The sequence below is a fragment of the Bombyx mandarina genome, chromosome 12, assembly GCF_030267445.1.
Source record: "Bombyx mandarina strain Sakado chromosome 12, ASM3026744v2".
Taxonomy (NCBI): domain Eukaryota; kingdom Metazoa; phylum Arthropoda; class Insecta; order Lepidoptera; family Bombycidae; genus Bombyx; species Bombyx mandarina.
Genome location: NC_143219.1, coordinates 9,552,862 through 9,572,275, shown reverse-complemented (window position 1 = coordinate 9,572,275; position 19,414 = coordinate 9,552,862). Strand labels below are relative to the sequence as shown.

Sequence of the window (19,414 nt, the reverse complement as noted above, 5' to 3'; positions counted from 1 at the left end):
AAAACTTACTTCAGATATAAGTTTATCCCTTTTATATTGCAGCCCAGCTAGATCGCTTCGTAAGGCGGTTATTACGTCATTGCCTAAATCTACTTCCATCTGTAACAATATTTTTAAACATCAGAGTGACTTCCGTGTAGTTTAAAACTGTAAAAACACATCCGGGCTAATTAAAGTTAAGTATTTCTAATGATTTTTCTCTAGTAAAATTTAATCACACACGAAGTTTTATATTTTATAATTCGGTATTTTGACTGGTCATTGTTATCGAGTGAGATCATGGAATTTTTACAATAAATGTAGGACATTAATCCAACTCACACGCGTTTTCAGGCTTATAGATAAAATACACAAGCACACGGCTTAACGTGACGTACAAAAGACGACTAGCGAAGCAAAGAGTACTTCTTGTTTGAAATGTAGCGTGACAGCGGCTGATATTTCAGTCGCATCGAGCAGGAGTCACGACATCCGTGTATAACTATGATATTATCATATTCCGTGGTTGGATTGGGGACCATCAAATCCTTACGAATTGCTTTTGTGGGTTACGTCAAGTTATGTTGCTTAAGATTTTTATAGCTATCAGGATAATTCATATTCATAATTCATTCATACCTATTTGTATTATTATTATTATTTTTATTGCTAAGATCAGTTCGAGTTCACAGCCAACCTGGTGTTAAGTGGTTACTGGAGCCTATAGACATCTGCAACGTAAATGCGCCACCCATCTTGAGATACAAGTTCTATTGTCTCAAGTATAGTTATAACGGCTTCTCCACCCTTCAAACCGAAACGCATTACTGCTTCACGGCAGAAACAGGCGGGGTGGTGGTACCTACTCGCGCGGACTCACAAGAGGTCCTACCACCAGTAAAATTTTATATGAATCTTCTTTGATTTCATATCAATAACAGCACAGTGTAGATCTTTAATCTTTTTTGTATAAAATTAATCAAAAAAAAAATTCAGTTTAATTCATTAATTAAGAAAATGTCAATATTTGTAATTGGTTCATAACATATTGGTACTGTGAAGTAGGCTTAAGGATATTTTGATCGATCCATTATTGTACTATTCGTAATACGTATACCTAATTATTTCAAGGGAATATTGTGCATGAAGTGTTTAAGTACATTTAGCGAGGGTTATGACCGAGAAGCGCTGCCGGTACGAGGCACGAAGGCAGTATCAACGGTTCGACCCCTTAATTGTTGTGCATGAAAATTTTTTCAATTTATTTTCTTTATACTCAAGAAAAGTCTAAAACGTCGATTTCATCATCATTTTATGAATAGAGGTGTTCGTCATATTTCATGACAGCTTTTATGGCACAATATTTTTATCCAAAAATTACCTAGGTTTTTTTATTGCTTAGATGGGTGGACGAGCTCACAGCCCACCTGGTCTTAAGTGGTTACTGGAGCCCATAGACATCTACAAAGTAAATGCGCCACCCACCTTGAGATAATTTCTAAGGTCTCAAGTATAGTTACAACGGCTGCCCCACCTGCTTCAAATCAATGCATTCAATTAATAATAATGACGTCGCTTTGAGGTCGATTATATATTATTTTTTTTATTGCCCTTGTAGGCAGACGAGCATACGGCCCACCTGATGGTGAGTGGTTACCGTCGCCCATGGACTTCAGCAATGCCAGGGGCAGAGCCAAGCCGCTGCCTACCGCTTAATACTCTCCACAAGCCTCGTTTGAAGAAGGACATGTCATAGCGCTCGGGAAACACCGTGGAGGGGAGCTCATTCCATAGCCGGATGGTACGTGGCAAAAAAGATCTCTGGAAACGCACTGTGGATGACCGCAGTGGCTCCAGGTAGTATGGATGAACTCTACTCCGGTGGCGGGCGGTGCGATGGTAAAAACGAGATGCCGGTATCATCTCGAACAATTCCTCAGAGCACTCCCCATGGAAATACATAGTAAATCGTATTTTGGTCCTCACGATACAGGCTGTGCCTAGTGTGAGGATCATTGTTTAATATTAGGTATATTCTTGATGCCATCTGCGTAATCTCTTAATTTCTTAAATATGTAAATAGTATCTAGGTCATGATTTAAGAGTTTATGTAGTAAATAAATAATAATTATCATTATTATAGTTATTGTAACACGTTGATTAACATTGTAACATTTAACTCACGTCTGAAGGGCTTTTGCTGACCAACGCTTCATAAACTTTCCAGTCCGCTTCTTCGTTACCCTTTTCTTCGGTCATTTTTTCTGAGAACCAGGAAAACTCTTTACATAGCAATGTTTTACATGCGTTTCCCTAAATCGTAGTAAACACTGTCCGTGAGGCGCGTTGCTATGTAACGGGCACCGTAAACAATTTAATCGATAGAACAGAGCGAAATTACAAGTGATGAATATACTTTCTTGTTTTTTTGATGCCCATTTTGACGATATGTGTCAGAGGGGAGGGAGCGAAGAAATGGTATATGATAGAGGAGTATGGAAGGAGAAAACATGTTAGGCCGACCCCGGGTGACTGGGAGAAGGGCAGGAGAATGATAATGATGATTATCGCTCATGGATGTCACCAATGCCAGGGGCACAGCCAAGCGGCTGTCTATTTCGTATGGACTTTGATACTTGCCTGTAACAGCGAACAGAACGACGTGCTACGTAAAGACTCTTTCACAGAGTAGTGGTAACGAAGTTAGCTTTTGATATTGCACTGTTTTCATTCGCTCGGGAGTTGAAGTTGGAGGGCAAAGCCAAGTTGGCTTTGCCCTCCAACTTCAACTCCAATTGCTTCAAAAGTACTGGGAGTCCTCAACAGAAACAAACAGTAGTTCACGCCTGGAAAAGACTTTTGCTAACAAAGCACGGGTCCGGCGTCGCCTGGAGTACTCCTCCCACCTCTGAGCCGAGGCTCCCAAATACCAGCTACTTCCATTAGAAACCATACAGAAGAGAGCCGTTCGGATTGTCGATAATCCCATTTTCACGGATCGTTTGGAACCTCTGGGTCTTTCCCTCTGTATTTTGTACCGTATGGGGAGTGCTCTGGGGAATGTTTGAGATGATACCATCATCTCATTTTTATCATTACACTGCTCGCCACCGTAGTAAAGTTCATCCATACTACCTGGAGCCGCTGCGTTCATCCACAGTGCGTTTCCAGAGATCATTTTTCCCACGTACTTTGGAATGAGCTCCCCTCCACGGTGTTTACTGAGCTTTATGACATGTCCTTCTTCAAACGAGACTTGTGGAGATTATTAAGCGGTAGGCAGCGGCTTGATGGCTACGGATTGATGGAGACAATGGGAACACGAAGCGACGTAGCAAGGTACGGGCTTAACTTGATTCGTGTAGTTTCGAACCGTCTCACAGCTCAATTTTTATTGCACTAAGTATGTCTAAAATTACACAGTTAATAAGTTTAGCTTTCGGTCTACCTACGTACCCGCTAAAATCGGGGTTAGTATAAAAACATTTTTGGCCTTGTCCATGTACATACATTAAGTATCATTTAAAATTAGAAGTGCTCCGGGGTCTCCACCCACGGGAAAGGACTCGTGTTGCTTGTCACTCTGTTCTATTTGTTTAATTAAATTAATTTGTAAATCCGTTGATACCCAAAACCATAAACCAGCTAACATATTAATACAGTAAGACCCCGATTAACGCGGGTATGCGTTCCATCAAAGTAGAGCGTCATATATAATAAAACAACGTTAAACGAGGTTATCTCATCATGTAAATAATGGGATTAGGGGAAAATGTATAGAAAATTGTCAAGTATTTTACCATTTAATTTATTAATTATTTTTTATAACAAAAAGTTATTTCGTACAAATATAGAAACAATAAACGAATATACATACATCCAAAAATAAATAAAATTCTAAATCAGTATGCTTACATTTCAGATCCTTCAGTCTCTTCTGTATTTCCAGTTTTCTGCCTTGAAAATAGTCCTTATTGTTGAAGTTGTCAAATTCAATGCAGCACCAATTTGAGATTGACGTTCATCAGTATCTAATCTTCTAATCACCTGCATTTTAGTTTCTAGTGAAATACTTTTTCTTGTTGTTTTATTTTCGTGCTTTTTATTATCACCCATTAAAACATAAATATTTGTCACTATATCAATCATTATCATTATATAAATAACGTCAAATGTTTGAAACGATTTTTTTTCCTACATATTCTAGTGACCTCGAGGGCTCCATACTAAATTCACCGAGCCAGTAGGTGAGTTCACGGGGCCCTGACCTAACGAATTTGCTAACACTAGCCCCAGCAAGAGCAGTGCCTCGCAGAATCTACCACCGGATCGGAACGCGACCCACTGAGAAGATCCAGCGAGACACTCAGTGGGCTGTGTCTGAGGGTTGAAACGATAAAAATACGTTCCTATAATACCGCAGAAACGAAGAAACATAGATAAACTGTTTCGTTTATCGGGAAACCTAACGTTGTGTGCAATTTCGGGGAATCCCACCCGGCTTCGCTTGGATCATGTCTTTTACCACCTCTAACTGATGGTAGGACCTCTTGTGAGTCCGCGCGGGTAGGTACCACCACCCCGCCTGTTTCTGTGGTGAAGCAGTAATGCGTTTCGGTTTGAAGGGTGGAGAAGCCGTTATAACTATACTTGAGACCTTAGAACTTGTATCTCAAGATGGGTGGCGCATTTACGTCGTAGATGTCTATGGGCTCCAGTAACCACTTAACACCAGGTGGACTGTGAGCTCGTCCACCCATGTAAGCAATTAAAAAAATATATATTAAAAATGTGTTATGAGCTATCCCCGTACGAGGCGGCCTCCTCCCGGTAAAGGTCGTTGGGCGACTTGAGGGTGGAGGCTGCGTAGCGCGCTGCAAACACTCTAGCGCGTTGCCGAAGAGTTATATCACTAATATCATTGTCAAAAGAGCAACCGTCGGTCTATCGCGTTCTGACCCGACCGGCTGGTTCTGGTCCAGCGGGGTATTCCGTGACATCAGCGGCACCGTCTACGTGGCTGGACGGGCTGCCTTACTGGGACGGCAACGTTCCAGAGCCTTCCATTCAACTCGAAGGCTCCGTCGACCTTCCTTGGGCGAGCTGCGCTGTCTGGTTGCAGTGTTGACCACATTACGCCCCTTACCCTTAGTTATAAAATCTCTCTAGGAAAATTTCCTCCAAAACCGTTTATTGCGTGACTGAGTAGCCATATTTTCATATTAGATTCACTGTTATTCAACCCCAGTCAGTATTAAATTACAGTTTAGCCTTTTTTTGTGCAATAGAGTAGATACGGCAGTTTTATTTCATTCAGATTCAGATAAATCTACGATCAATCTGAAGGTGAAAGGCTATTTGGTTTAGGTGACATTACGCTTAATACGCGACATATATGTTTGTAATTAAAGTTGCGTTTTATTTGGTATTAACATCAACAATTCGATGTTTCTAATTGAACTTAAATTAAGTTTACTCCAGTCAATATCTGAAGAATTATTGTTTTTTTTTTTTCCAATTCTAAACTCTAATGGCCCTACTGTAAAGTTGCAAAAATGTCGCCTAAACCAAATAGATTTTCACTTCTCGATATCTTCGAGTAATAATTGTCTCGAAAATGTAGTTTATCATATTTCGGTTTTGTATTTTGTAACTTGTTCATTCAATGGCATAATATACCTGACCAAAACAAAAATAAAAATTGTGAATAAAATCTTTTGAACAGCTAAATTTATATTAAATTAATAATGAGAATGTGGTTATTTAAAAATAAAACTATTTTATATTAATAAAAATGAAATTGTAATAAAAAAAAACATGAAAAACAAAAATCTTTTCTAAAAGCTACATGTTGCATGTAAGTCAAAACTTATCACGAAACTTAGAACTAAAACGAGGTAACATCGTTGATATAAAAGCCTTAAGTAACAGAGCAAAAAAAAAATAATAATTATACGTTGGCTAGATTTCAGATCACTGCTTGTAGCGTGGAAGAATGCACTTGATTCAATTTGAATAACTTGTAATTTAATAATTATTCGTTTGCATTTCCACTCAACATCATTGTAGCCAAAATAAAAAGAAAAATTTGACAATTGTCAATCAGATATAAAATGAATCTTATGTAGTAAACAACTAGAACACTCATTACATTAATTATCGTAAAAACGAGTCTAGGTCACATGTACTACTACTACGCGCATTAGCTGCTTCTTGCTATGCCACACTAATCATACATCAAAAACGTCCGAGAGAATGAGTCTTATTTAATATATCTTTTAAAAAACTATGAAATGAATTACTTTGAGCAATATTAAGCTCACGTTATGATTGCGAACTATTTCTAATAGAGTTCTATGATTTGTATGGTTATGCACATCGAAAATAGTTTCTCGGTGGGTACACTTACTTAATCTAGAAAAAAATAGGTTGTCTTTAAAAATACTTAGAGGAAATATAAAGTTTCATTCAATGAATAATGCGGTTGGTTGTGCAGACTGTTAGCTGCAAGGAATGCAAGTTTGTGGGCATATTGGCAGACCGATGGCACGCGAACTTGGGAAGAGCAGTTGAAATACAAGTGTGTCAGTTTGTAGGTCAAACGTTGGATCTGAAAAAAGAAAACCGCTTTATTATGTGTTTATTTTGCGTTGTGCGCGTATTACACCAAAGCTATTGGATTTATTTTACTTTATATTTTCTCAGAGTCAAAGTATTAGTTTATAAGCGTGTTTACAGTAGTGATCGATTATGTCTTAGTATTTTTTTTAAAATGCGCTAATTTTATTGGAGGGTTTAGAATAAAAATGCATTTCTAAACGACTATGAAGTCCATACGGATGAATCGTGGGCTGTTCTATTTATTATAAATTTAGGAAATTGCAATAGTGTGTATCAATCAATATTTCAGGATATTTGTAACTAGCGACCCGCCCTCGCTTCGCTTCGGAAACATTAAAACACACATGAAACCAAAAAATAAAAATAAAAAAATAAAAATAAAAAAATAAATAAAAAAAGTAGGCTATGTTCATCAGGGACAATGTCGGCTTCTAATGGAAAAAGAATTTTTCAAATCGGTCCAGTAGTTTCGGAGCCTATTCGAAACAAACAAATCTTTCCTCTTTATAATATTAGTATAGATAGATTTGTTAACATAAGACTATATGATATGAAATACAATATCACGTAAGTAAAGGTCTTGGTGTTTTAAATATTCTGTTAAAATAAGTTGTGAGCACTTACACGATCAGGATTGAGTCCTGTGGTATCTTCAATCACATTATATGAGGTAGGGGCAATGGTACCTTCACGTACATTTTGTGAAACCAGATAGAAATCATATCTGCAATGAAAATTTGTTATTTACCATAAACATTACAAGAAGATTTTTTTTTTAATTAATTCGAATAAATTGATATTTTTTAAATTATATAATTTTTGTTTATTGGTTATTTTGTCTGGATAATCATTTCTATTTGAGCTCCAATCATGCACTACAGTTTGTAGTGAAAATATTCATTATATTTGTAATTGACCTCAGATTTCGACTTCGGCTGAAACTGTGTTCTGAACTAGTTTGCTTATGTCTTAACGATAACAGTTGTATTTACCGTTCAGGCAAGGTGACGACGTCGTCAATCACTGTGCCAGGGCGTGGATTTTCTCCGCTGCGACCACGTTGAACGAAGATTCGGGTGTTAATACGTTTCGACACAATTATGAATGCCAACTTTATTTCGACTCCTGCATAAATTTCTGCCAATTTCTTCTTTATCTCAGCAACCTGGACATTGTAAACAGTGTTATCAGTTACATTGATTGGATTAATATATTCCTACAGTTACAAAGAAGCTAGATCCAGAGTCAGTTTTGTTGTATAAATGAAATAAATATTTACTTTAACATTTCTGTGCTATATAACATTCTGTGGATTTTGATATTTAGCAATGTTGTGCACAATTATGGTAGCACATACAATTATTTACTGTTATTAAAAACTCACTTCATGGCTGTGCACATAGGGGATTTGACCATCACCGACACCGTCGCGGTAAATGAAGATCCGGGCTGGGTAGGTCCCTGGAAACCAATTTAGTAAATACTTATTGTCAGAAAAACTACAATAGTGCCAAAATTCGTTTAGAAAATTGCGATTAAATATATTTTATAGGAAAACGAAGATCAGATGAAATCGTTGTATCACTCAGCAATCTGTACAAGTACACACTGTAAGTAGGGTTACATTATATTACCGTTTTTCTCGCGGAATTTTTTGACGGCGGACGCGATATTGAAACCCATGTGAGAGCTGAGTTCTTCTCCGGAAGTGTGCGCATTGACGATTGAATAGTACTGAGTCATCTGTTTGTCGAGGGTGGCTACGAAGGCCCCGAAGCTCTTTTCTTTCGAACGAGTGTCGTGGCACACGTCGTACCCGACCACCATCAGTGACGGCAGTGGAATATCTACTGTCCACGGAGAACCCCCAAGCTATAAAAAAAAAACATTAACATTATAACAAAATTGAAAATAAATAACAATGACAGAAACACCATAGCAAAGTATATCATTAAAAAAATGAAATGGTCTAGAATAAATGATTAGAAAACCTTCGGTTTTAAAGCTTGTGATTAGATATAAAAACGGTCTAATACAGGATATAACTGTGTGCTGATTTTTCAGTGTTTTTATGACGATGGATTATAAAAGCGAAATTAATAATAAATCCAGCGATTTTACCATCAGTTAATATGCTTGCTTATCAATGGATAAAACCTATTAAAGCAAATTCAAATTATACAGTAAAAGTTTAATGCAAGTTACCTACCTTACAGTTAATTTGAATAGCAACTTTTGTAGCAATTGACATAGCCGACTTGCTACTCATGTTACGAGCGCAGACTACCTGCGTCGGCACGGCTCGGTCTACAGTGCATTTCTTTTTTATGGCTTCATACCTATTTTTAAAAATATATGAATAAGCGTCTAATGAGAACTTTAAACGATTATATTGATGCTGATCTTCTCAAATCAACTAACCTATCAGCATAATTCCTAGCCAGAACGCACATTATCAGGGCAGGATTTTTCCTTGCAATCACTTCTTCACACATATTAGCATATTCTATCGGACCGTCATGACGAATCACAACTGGAAAACATTAATTAAAGGTTTGTTAGTTAAAATTAATAGGATGGACTGAGAACATAATATAAGTATGGTATTTAGTTGTATTTCTGTATAACATCAATGACATTGTATTAATACATTTTGTATGATGAATATTAAATGGTCAATAGGCACTAACTATGTACAGAATGGCTCTTTTCCATGATTCACACAAAAAATAGGTTTATTGACTAGTGAATGACACCGAGAGCAATAGTGTGGTGTAGTAATTAATGATAGTGTGGATTGATTTAAGCTAAGCATGAGCCTGTTTATGTTTAAATATGGAATATCTAACATTAAGTGGAAGGTGCATGGAAATTATTGTTTTAACCCATTGTTTTGAATGTATTCATTAGTATCGTAAGCTTCACTATTTATAACTTGTAGTGTTTTATCATGCAAATTCCTGTTTTATTCTAAACATTTCAACATACCTAAGTCAGGGCTTCTCATTCGAAAACCAACACCTCCGCCAGTTTTTATTATGAGATCAATGAACGACTCTGTATCACGGCGTTGTCTTTCTGGGGTGATCACTACCCAAGAGTTTAGTTGGGCAATAGCCAGGAGATGCTTCGATCTGTAAGTTAAATTTACAACATTTGTAAACTGCATACTTCCTTAGACAATTAAGTACCTTCCTGTAGGATTTAGACAGGGAAAATAGCATTGCTTGGTACGAGAACACCAATCGTTTTATTTTTTGAGCCACGTCGATTTCACCATTGTTCCAAATGAGTTCGATCATAATATGTATCACTTAAAGACAAGATTCCGAATGTGAGTTCTTTTGAAAGAAGATAGGCCGTCAGATTTTCTGACATATTAAAAACCTGCAGGTAATCATTTAATGGCTTTTCAAATTTGAAGAAAAATAATAAATAAATATAATTTGTTGACCTCATATCTCGCGTCCAGCCCTCGGTGGTGTCTCCTGCAGGGTATTTGACATTATTTGCTTGTATTATATTTTCAGGTGGAAGTTGGCGACCCTTTATTTTTACCAGTTCCTTAGATAGTTTCAACGACCATGTGGCCAGTTCCTAAAATTTAAAACAATGGACTGTTTTCAATTTTGTTTTCATGTAAAGTAATTTGACAATATTTTTTTTGCAACATTTTCACTAAATCTATTTTAACAGAAACTACATTTTAGCATACTATATAGCGGCGGAAATTTTAAGGCTGTTAACGGATAATATTAACATACTTCAACAACTTCAGGTGTGCTTGTGAACCTCCTGTTGAAATTATTAAGCTTTTCAATGCGCTTGTCGGGCCCAATCTTTGTATGGACGTCCAATGAGCGCATCAGCTTGAAATTAGCTCGCATCTCGTCGGAGAGGCCGGTCTGGCGGCACAGTTCTGGCACCAGATATATCAACTCAGGCAGACCCGCACGAATCTCACGCGGCTTCGACCGCGAGATCAGAAGCGGTTGACCCGGATCTTGAATGCGTAGATTGTATTTCTAGACAATAAAAGATTGTAAATTTCGTGAACATAAATTATTCAATGGAATTAGTGTTGTACACTGGATTTTACCTTATAATAGTATTCAATATAGGTAATGTTTTCGTCACGCATTTTAAATGTGGACTTCGGCGACACATTCCAAGCTACATCGTCAACTCTGTATGTTCTTTTATTGTAGTCAGTCATTACAATTTTTCCTGAAAGTGTATCAGTATTAAGTTACTTAGTCTTATACTATTTTTTTTAAAATTACGAGTATATTAATTAAAAAGATTTATGTACCAACAACATCTTCTAAAAATATTTTTTTGTAATTATTGCCTTTTGTTGCGGCATATTCACTCAACATTTGAAGAACAGTGTCCATGCGAAGCACCTACAAAACGAATACAAGATAATATAGATGCACAATTTAGCATGTTTCATATAAAACAGGTTTCTTTATACAAATCATGTTTATATTTATTTATTTAAACATAACAAATCCATACCTTATGGGCAATTTCCGTAACCAACAACAAACGATCTTCATATTGATTGATTGTCGTTTTATATCCTGGCCAAATTTGAAGCTTGAATTCTGGTATATCAATCTTAAATGAAAAAAAGAAAACTATAATTTGTAACTTGAAAAGTAATTCAACACTAATTTTGCAGCTGTACTGCTTTTTGCATTTTTATTTATTAATTAATTATTGTCAGGTGTACTTATGAATAATTCGATAGTTATATCGATACACTTTGATGGTACAAATTACATTAAGCTTTATTCGTGTAAATTGCTTATACTTGGTAGCATACCTTTGCTTCAGGGTCAAAATAATCCCGTCCCATAAGCTGTAGCTTCAATAAATTAAAGCATTTCCTTATAATGATGTTAAAGATTTGTATATAGTGATAGTCTCCAGGGCTAACTTCGCAGGTCAGCTGAAATACAATTTGGTATTATTAGTAACACTTTCTTCTCTTTATAATCTAAGCACTTTATTTTATGTGGTTTTCCTGGTGTTGAGTGATAAAAGGAACCCATACACATAAAGAATACTCATCAAAATCGAAACATGTTTTTTTTGAGCAAGTAGACCGTAGTAGAAACCCATGCGGCTAACAACACGTCCTACCCATCAGTAAACCAATCACATAATATACATACCTTAATTAAGATTCGCATACGTTCATTATCTGTTTTACGATCAGAGTATAGCTCCATGGGATCAGGATGCAGACGATTTACAGTGTACAACACAGTGCCATCAAAGAGATATCTAAAACATTTGATTCATGAATATCATGGATGGCTGTTTCATGCACACTGAAGCTCTGCTAATCAATCAATTAATACTGACAGTGCCAACTTCAATTTCAGATGAAATGGTGAAATTTAGAAAACATTAAACAAGTATTTTTGTCACCTAAAAGAAATGGACATTGCAAATATTGTAAAAGTTTCAATTTAGAAAAAGAAGTATTTTGTGAAATGGTTGGTTTTTTCTTGTTAGATTAGATTTATCACAATATACAGTAATAGAGATTAGACATAAAATGAGGCTCATTTAATTAGACTGTATTGGTACATTCCCAGAGCCATTAATTGAATGGGAACAGCTGAGCAGATGAAGAAGACCTATGATGATTAATAAATAGTTTTCAACATTTACTAGCTGGCCCGGCAAAGTTTGTTTTGGTATATAAATTATTTCTAGGAAAGATAAATAACTTAGATACCGACTGCTGCGCCACCTGCCAGGCTGATTTGGGCGTCCAAAACCATCCAGGGAACCACTCAAACGCATACAAAAAAAATCATTCAAATCGGTCCAGCCGTTTAGGAGTTCAGTGACAAACACACGCAAAGAAGAAATATATATATATAAAGATTCATTGTGGTGATTGGATCTCTAACGTAATCGTAAATATATTAATTTTTCAAAACGTGATACCTACATGTCCAGAATATTAATCCTACGATAATGTTCTACACAGAGATCGTAAATTTAGAAACATTATGTACTTGTAACTATATTACTCACCCTCCGAGTGTTTTACTGTGAACACGCATCAGTGCCTTTCGGACTCCAGTGCTGTCTTCTTCTGGAGAAATATCGACGTGATATTGATACAGGCCCCATTTGGGAGTTGTTTCAACAGTAAAATAGTTGGCAAGCAGATCCAGGGGAGTACCCGAAGTACCTATGTAACAAATCCAAGTGAATACATTAATTAAATAACATGAATAGTACTTTTACTGCTTAATTCATATTATAGTTCCTTTTTTATGATTATGGTTATTATTATTAACCATTATTATTGTAATGGTTTACCTAAATACCAGAAAAAATACATCCTTTGAAACATTTTTCTTAAGTATTACGACCAAAATTAAACGAAGATTGAGTAGTAATTTTTATTTATTGTTTTGGTGGAGTTGGGTGGACGAGCTCACAGCGCTTACTGGAGCCCATACACATCTACAACGGCTGCCCCACCCTTCAGACCGAAGAGCATTACTGCTTCACGGCAGAAATAGGCAAGGTAGTGGTACCTACTAGTGGGGACTCACAAGACGTAAATAATATTAAATAATCTAAATAATATTTAAGAAAAGTTTTGTATATTTAGTGTCATTGTTGTTAGAAAAATTGTACTGTAAACATCAACATGTCGGTCATTCGAATTGGAGCATAAAACGTTCCCTGTAAAGAAATGTGTGCAACCACACTGATTGAATAAAGCATAATATTTATATATTTATCCAATCCAATTTATCCAATATTTATACCATCCAATATTTATATATTTTTGGTTTAAAATGTAGTCCAAAAGGGCTGAAATTAAATAAAAATGAACATAATTTACCATGATAACTAATTATCAGACTCCTAATATTCAAACAGTAAGATTAATAGGCGAGCGACAGTTTTAAGGATCAGAATATACTCTATAATGATAAAGGAAATTAAATGAATACCTATGCACCATATGCTCTTAGTTAATCAGAAATGCACTTTGCTATAGAAAAATTTAATTGGTTCATTCACGTAAATGAACCGATATTCAGCTAGTGCAACAAATAGTGTAACAAAATTTTGTATAGTTGAAAAGCTTCATTTTTAGTTGGGCGAATTAATTCGCTGGAGGCAGTAACATACCTAATTAGTCTCAGGACAGATTGGACATAATCAAGGATACAAAATATAAAAATAAATTTGCATATGCGTAATATCCATCCACTTATTTCTATTTAACTGTTCAGAGTTACATCAAAAAAATATCACTTCTTTTGCATCTATTTTAAATCGAATCACGTTCAGAAATTTTCACTTGCTCGACATTGTATACTGTGTCGTTATAACGGTGCTTTTAGGCATTATACAGCACTACCGGTCGGCCACCGTTCTCGTCGAATGCGAGAGTTCGATGTACAATAAATATAAATAAATATATATAAATATTTTACTAACAATCACTCCACGTTAACTGGTCCCGTGATAAGTTCGTAAAGAACTTGTGTTACAGGTACCAGATAACGGATATAAATGTAAGATTTTTATTATACACATACATATATTTAATATACATCCATAACCCTGGTCTTTTCAATGGGTCGTGATTACGATCCGGTGGTAATTCTGCAAAGCACTGCTCTTTCTAGGGCTAGTGTTAGCAAATTCTCTCAGAGTGAGCCCGTGAGCTCACCTACCCGTCCGGAAGTAGCTGGAATAGCCCCTTAGGCTACCAGTGAATGCGTAGAAAAAAAAGGGCCGCTGTTCACATTTGATACAAGCCACGCGCTTGCTTACATCCGACACTGTGTGCGCAACTTAGGTCTTGTAAAATAATATATAAATAAACATCAGCGGTAGCGGGACTTTATCATTGCTGTTAGGCTCTGAGAGCACTGACACATCACCGAGTGCTAGTACAGTAGCGAGGGATATCGGTGGTGATTACGTGAAAAAACGGCTATAGGTTGAAATTGCAATATATGTACTACGTGTTTCATGTAGTATCAACTGTTTTAGATGTGATTAACTGTTGAACAATACGATCCAGGACTTATTTTGTGTCAATCATTGATATGTAACTTGGAATTGTGATGCAAAACCTAACATTATGATTTCATTTTCCCCAGGCTCGATTACCTACGTCTGCCCTCGATCAAAAACATGGACGATAAAGGGAATCCTTGAAAATAGAGGGAATGATATTGAAGGTAGTTGGTATAAATGCCCTGTAAAATTTACACTGAAATCTGTAGCTACAAAAATGTTAATTTTTCTGTTGTGGGGAACACTGTTATTACTCTAGTCTTTACAAAAATTGACAAGCATGGTACTTTTACTGTACCATAAAGTGCAGCTAGAAGAATAAATATACAAGAAACATGAGCAGGTGGAGTACCAATGTGCTAACTTTTTGAGATCTTGAAATTCAACAACTTTTTGAAAAAGGGTGCACAATGTAATCTATGATTTCAAAATTATATATTTTAATGGACAATGGAATATGGTACTATGACTTTAAAATGCAGGATTCTTTCCATATATAGAACACCAGAATGGAATTATTAAAGGTTACCAAAAATACCATGATTGATTTAGAAATTTAAAACATTGAAGAAATGAACATGTGAAATAAATGACACACAACTCAATCGCTCTTTGGCTAAGCGATTTTAAAATCCTTATTGAAATTACATTCAAGTGGTTTCAATGTTTATATGGTAAAATATTAATTTTAAATAAATAGGAAACATAAAATAATAATAAAAAAAACAAGACACCCATTTTCTCCTTTACCATGTTCATAGCATATTTTAATGTGGATACGAGTTTTTGTTATCAGATAATATATAAATGAATATAATAAAATATGTAGAGTAGCGAGATCAAAACCCATCAGACATTAAGTTTGTCCAAATAGTTAGTAAGTTAAGTCAATCTTTAATATGTTGTAAAAATAGCAGTCACACCCATCAAACTAAACATGTGACTGCTTTGCCACTAGTTACTTCACTAAATTATAAATTTTGCTGATAGACCACTGAAGTTATTCATTAAATTTTGTTAGGTACATGATGGTTTTTCAGGAAAATAAATAGCTGCTCAAGAATTTGACCTTCATAGTTACATTGTTCTATATAACCAATATATAACTTTAGGGCTATTACCCATGACTCTACATATGCCTGTCAATAGACAGTATTTTTCTGGTACATTAGCAAATTCTATTATATGAAGATTACAAGATATCTTTATTTTAACTGCATCTACTAAATAGTGTACAAAAAACCAAATGTGTTAACATGACCAAACATTAAGCAGTTATTACAACACAGCACTATTGCTGCCACACCAATCGTGAGGACGAAATCTGTTGGATTGTATGATGGCTATCCCACCCACCCTTAAAACTGGAACACATTTTTCCATGTTAGAGAAAGTTAGGAAGGTTGTAACAACACATGGCAGCTCACAATGTACCAGTAAATGCCATTCTGTGATTGCAGAGCACTGGTGTGATACTCAGAGAGCACAGCTAACCATTCTTCATTCCTATAGTCGTTTTTTATGATACCCACAGGGAGAGACAGAAGTAGGTATTTTAGACTGATATCACACAGCCAGTGTTTTTTTTCTATATATTACCTTTCTTAGATGTTACAGCCTCTGGACGTGTGCGCAAGATGGAAATAGTTTCAGGAAGGACTCTTCCACCCCCTCGTCGAGAGCCACGGCCAACTACAGATGATGCATCACCACCTCCAGATGAATGGGGTCCTACAGAGGGTTATTGTTTAAAATCTTTATTTCAATATTGGCAATATCCTACAATTGCTTCAAACAGACAATTAACAAGAAGGTAGAAATATCCAAATTCAATAAAAATAATAATTGTCACTTTTACCCAGTTCTAATTTTTGCATGCGTTGTTGCACATCAATATCTCCTGGATGTTCATGTGTAGTGGGAGTAACACGGTGAGAGGCGCGTCCTGCTTGTGCTGTTGGTGTCGGGACACCAGCTCTTACTGGAGGAACACTGGATTGTGGTCCCCAGCCAGATGGAGGTTGAGGTCTAGGACCAGGTGGCATAGATTGTTGTGATGGGCCTGCTTGTTCTCCTGGACGTCGTGGTGCTGGTCCGCCTCCATCACCACCACGACCAGCGCGTCCTCGAGCTCGTCCTCTACCTCTCGGTTCTGACATCCTAAGTTGGTATCTAAAAAAATATTTTTGTTTATGGATTTTTTGCATGGAAAAGATTCAGTTAACTGCGAGATTCATACACTGCAGTAACCAAAATATTTCTAGCTTTTCTAATTTGGCCATAATGGTAGCTAGGTATTATAAAATGAGAATTGGATATTTGGAACTTTTAACTTTTAGCACTGGACCACTACTTACCAGCAGCTCTGGCACAGTTTCGCAGGGAGAAGTGAGAAGGAGTCTTATTTTAAATGAGAAGAATTACATGTGGTTTTGAATGTTTTTGGTTTTCTTTATTTTATACATTGCCCTATCTTGTCAATGAAAGATAGATTTTAAAGTGTCTTCTTTAGAGAGATTATTCTATGTGCATTCTGAGTTTACTTTGTTTGCGAAAAATAATTTACAATATTGTATCAGCTGCATAGCATTTGTAAGAATTTGTGGTCCAGTGACCTTTGGTGATTACAATAGAATGTATTATTTCCAGAATATCTAATTCTTTCATGACATTGCACCATTCATCTAATTCTGCCATTGAATCTTTGCTTTCACTTCGAATAATTTCCATTCATCATCTCTTTGGTAGTACAATTTCAGATCCACTACTTAGTGTCAGAATTATAATCAATGTGTTAAAATTTTAAAATGAAATAAAAGAATAATCAAACATGTCTTCGCTATCACTTAACTCTAAATTCTCATCATAGTAATTATTTTTCTCACATTTTTAGCCATAAAAAATATAAAAAGTGGCTTAATCATAATAGTATGAGATTGAGCATCTTTAAGTACAGATAACAATTGCCAACACCGATGATTCAATAGAATCTTAAGCATAATCATACTAAAAACATTTAGTTTTGCAGCAGTCTATAGTTACAGAAAAAAAATACAAGATAGTTAACGTCATAAATAAACAAATTTAATATAAGAAAAAAAAACTTAAATTTACATTCATTTATTTTTTAAAGAATTGACTTATGTTAATATCACTAGGATTTTTAATTTTGAAGACAGATGATCAGTTTATAATGAAATTTAGTTAAAATTCATCATTCACACTAATTCATTTTATTAAATCATATTATATGTTACAAAATATAATAAATAAAAAGTGTAGCATCAATTATTGGCGTATTGTGCAAATATTGTATAAAAAGACAGCAGTAGTTACAATCTATGAAGCTAATTCTCCAAATGATTCTATTAGCTTTAGTCAGAAGTGCACCAAAAAAACAAATTTGGGAACCATATCTCTACGAAATAAATGTCTGCCTACCATCTACAGTAGCAAATATATTTATCTTTAGTTGAAATCAAATGCATCCAGCACTGGTATTTTCCATCCAGATTACCAAGATTGACAAGATAAACAAAGAAAGACACTACAATTAATTCAAACCAATGATAGTGAATGAAACAGATATTAAACTTGCAGTACCAAAGACACAAATTGATGAAGAAAAAGTGTGGTGGCCTAAAAGCTATGTATAATGCTTTGAAATACAAAAACTCCATAATAAATTCCAAATATAAAAAATAGTTTAGTGTAGACTGCCTATTTATTATAAAGAGCTCATATGATTCATCAAGTCATATATTATTTAGTTGTAAGCGAAAAAGTTGAATAGAAACAAGCACATGATTTAACAAAATTTGCCAAACACAGAAAAACCAGATTACTTCTGAAGGCTTTTAGTGGTAAAATATTAGCTTACATACATTCTATTATTATAAAACTTTTTTTTTGTTTATGGGTTTTAATTCAAAATATTCATAGTTCAATTAAATATTTAACAATAAACCGAAGCAAATGGAAGCTGAGGGTACAAAGAGCCACGAAGGGCTTTCAAGGACACGACCTTCAGCAATGAAGTATTCGACTAAGAAAAAGAAGACAACCAAAACTTATTTAATGCATTTCTCAAAATTATGTATAGATATAGGTATCACAAAATGAGTTCTTGTAATAAGGTAATGCTGTCCAAGCATTTTGGTGTTTATGTACCTAATTCTGTTTCGTCCGTTAAAATCAAAACTAATCATAGGTACTTCTGTATTTCAATCTTTGATACCCAAGAATTCGCATTAATGACTTTAAGGTGATCAGCATTATTATAAGAAATGTGAGACTACTGTTGTGAGGGTATATTCTGCAAAGTAATCAATTTTATATTAATGAATACCGTATTGTATATAACAATGGCATCGTCTTATTTACAGATTTGAAATTTATGATTTTCTACCTACTGCAATTCATTTTATAATTGTTTAATAATATTCAAAAGTTTTAATTTTGCTTTAATAACCCACGATTCGCAAAAATTTGCGAGACATGGTATTAATACAAGTCGGCTTCAGTAATCATTTATAAAAAGTTTTTTTTATTATGATCCGTATTTATTAGGCATTTATTTTATACTTTTTCTTACATACCTCAAATAATTTTAATTTTCTCTGCGTTTTGTATGGATATTCAGGGCTCGTTTTTAACTAAATACTAGTACCACGGACCACGACCATAAAGATGGCGACGCCAAGAGTCTCAAATATATTAAGTGTATAATCTATGG

The 19,414-nt window shown here is 35.3% G+C and overlaps 2 protein-coding genes and 1 long non-coding RNA gene across 5 annotated transcripts in view; 1 reads left to right on the top strand and 2 right to left on the bottom strand.

The window, feature by feature from the left end:
• The window catches only part of LOC114244821 (coiled-coil domain-containing protein 170), a 15,795-nt gene extending 11,782 nt beyond the window's left edge, over positions 1-4,013 (bottom strand). Inside the window, exons 1-2 of one of the 3 annotated variants that reach the window (XM_089731931.1) lie at positions 3,895-4,013; positions 10-99 (exon numbers count right to left, since the gene is read on the bottom strand). In XM_089731931.1, the coding sequence (XP_089588057.1) occupies positions 10-99 (90 nt within the window). In that variant the 5' untranslated portion in view covers positions 3,895-4,013. Of the gene's footprint in view, positions 1-9; positions 100-2,163; positions 2,398-3,894 lie in introns of those variants that run through there. The other 2 variants (XM_089731930.1, XM_089731932.1) reach the window with 2 other exon arrangements.
• Positions 2,772-5,929, top strand: LOC114244797 (uncharacterized). Its single transcript, XR_016324004.1, has 2 exons — positions 2,772-3,318; positions 3,902-5,929. It is a non-coding gene; the product is annotated as an uncharacterized LOC114244797 (long non-coding RNA).
• Positions 5,758-19,414, bottom strand: aub (piwi like RNA-mediated gene silencing protein aubergine). Its single transcript, XM_028176619.2, has 19 exons — positions 19,278-19,414; positions 16,538-16,851; positions 16,279-16,410; positions 12,661-12,820; positions 11,784-11,895; positions 11,432-11,557; positions 11,122-11,223; positions 10,913-11,006; positions 10,700-10,827; positions 10,365-10,625; positions 10,055-10,197; positions 9,589-9,734; positions 9,022-9,133; positions 8,810-8,939; positions 8,235-8,472; positions 7,985-8,061; positions 7,593-7,765; positions 7,225-7,324; positions 5,758-6,589 (listed from the first exon to the last, which is right to left on the bottom strand). Exons 2-19 carry the CDS (start codon positions 16,836-16,838, stop codon positions 6,425-6,427), a joined length of 2,700 nt encoding a protein of 899 aa, XP_028032420.2. The 5' UTR covers positions 16,839-16,851; positions 19,278-19,414; the 3' UTR covers positions 5,758-6,424.

Bases quoted from the DNA above. Each gene is read 5' to 3' on its own strand.
- aub (XM_028176619.2), bottom strand. From the start codon at position 16,838: ATGTCAGAACCGAGAGGTAGAGGACGAGCTCGAGGACGCGCTGGTCGT. The intron at 10,198-10,364 runs GTATGTTAATAT...TTTAAATTTTAG, and splicing joins GCACACCTGAAGTTGTTGAA to GAACTGGCCACATGGTCGTT. The intron at 7,325-7,592 runs GTAAATACAACT...TTTTCATTGCAG, and splicing joins GTCGTCACCTTGCCTGAACG to ATATGATTTCTATCTGGTTT.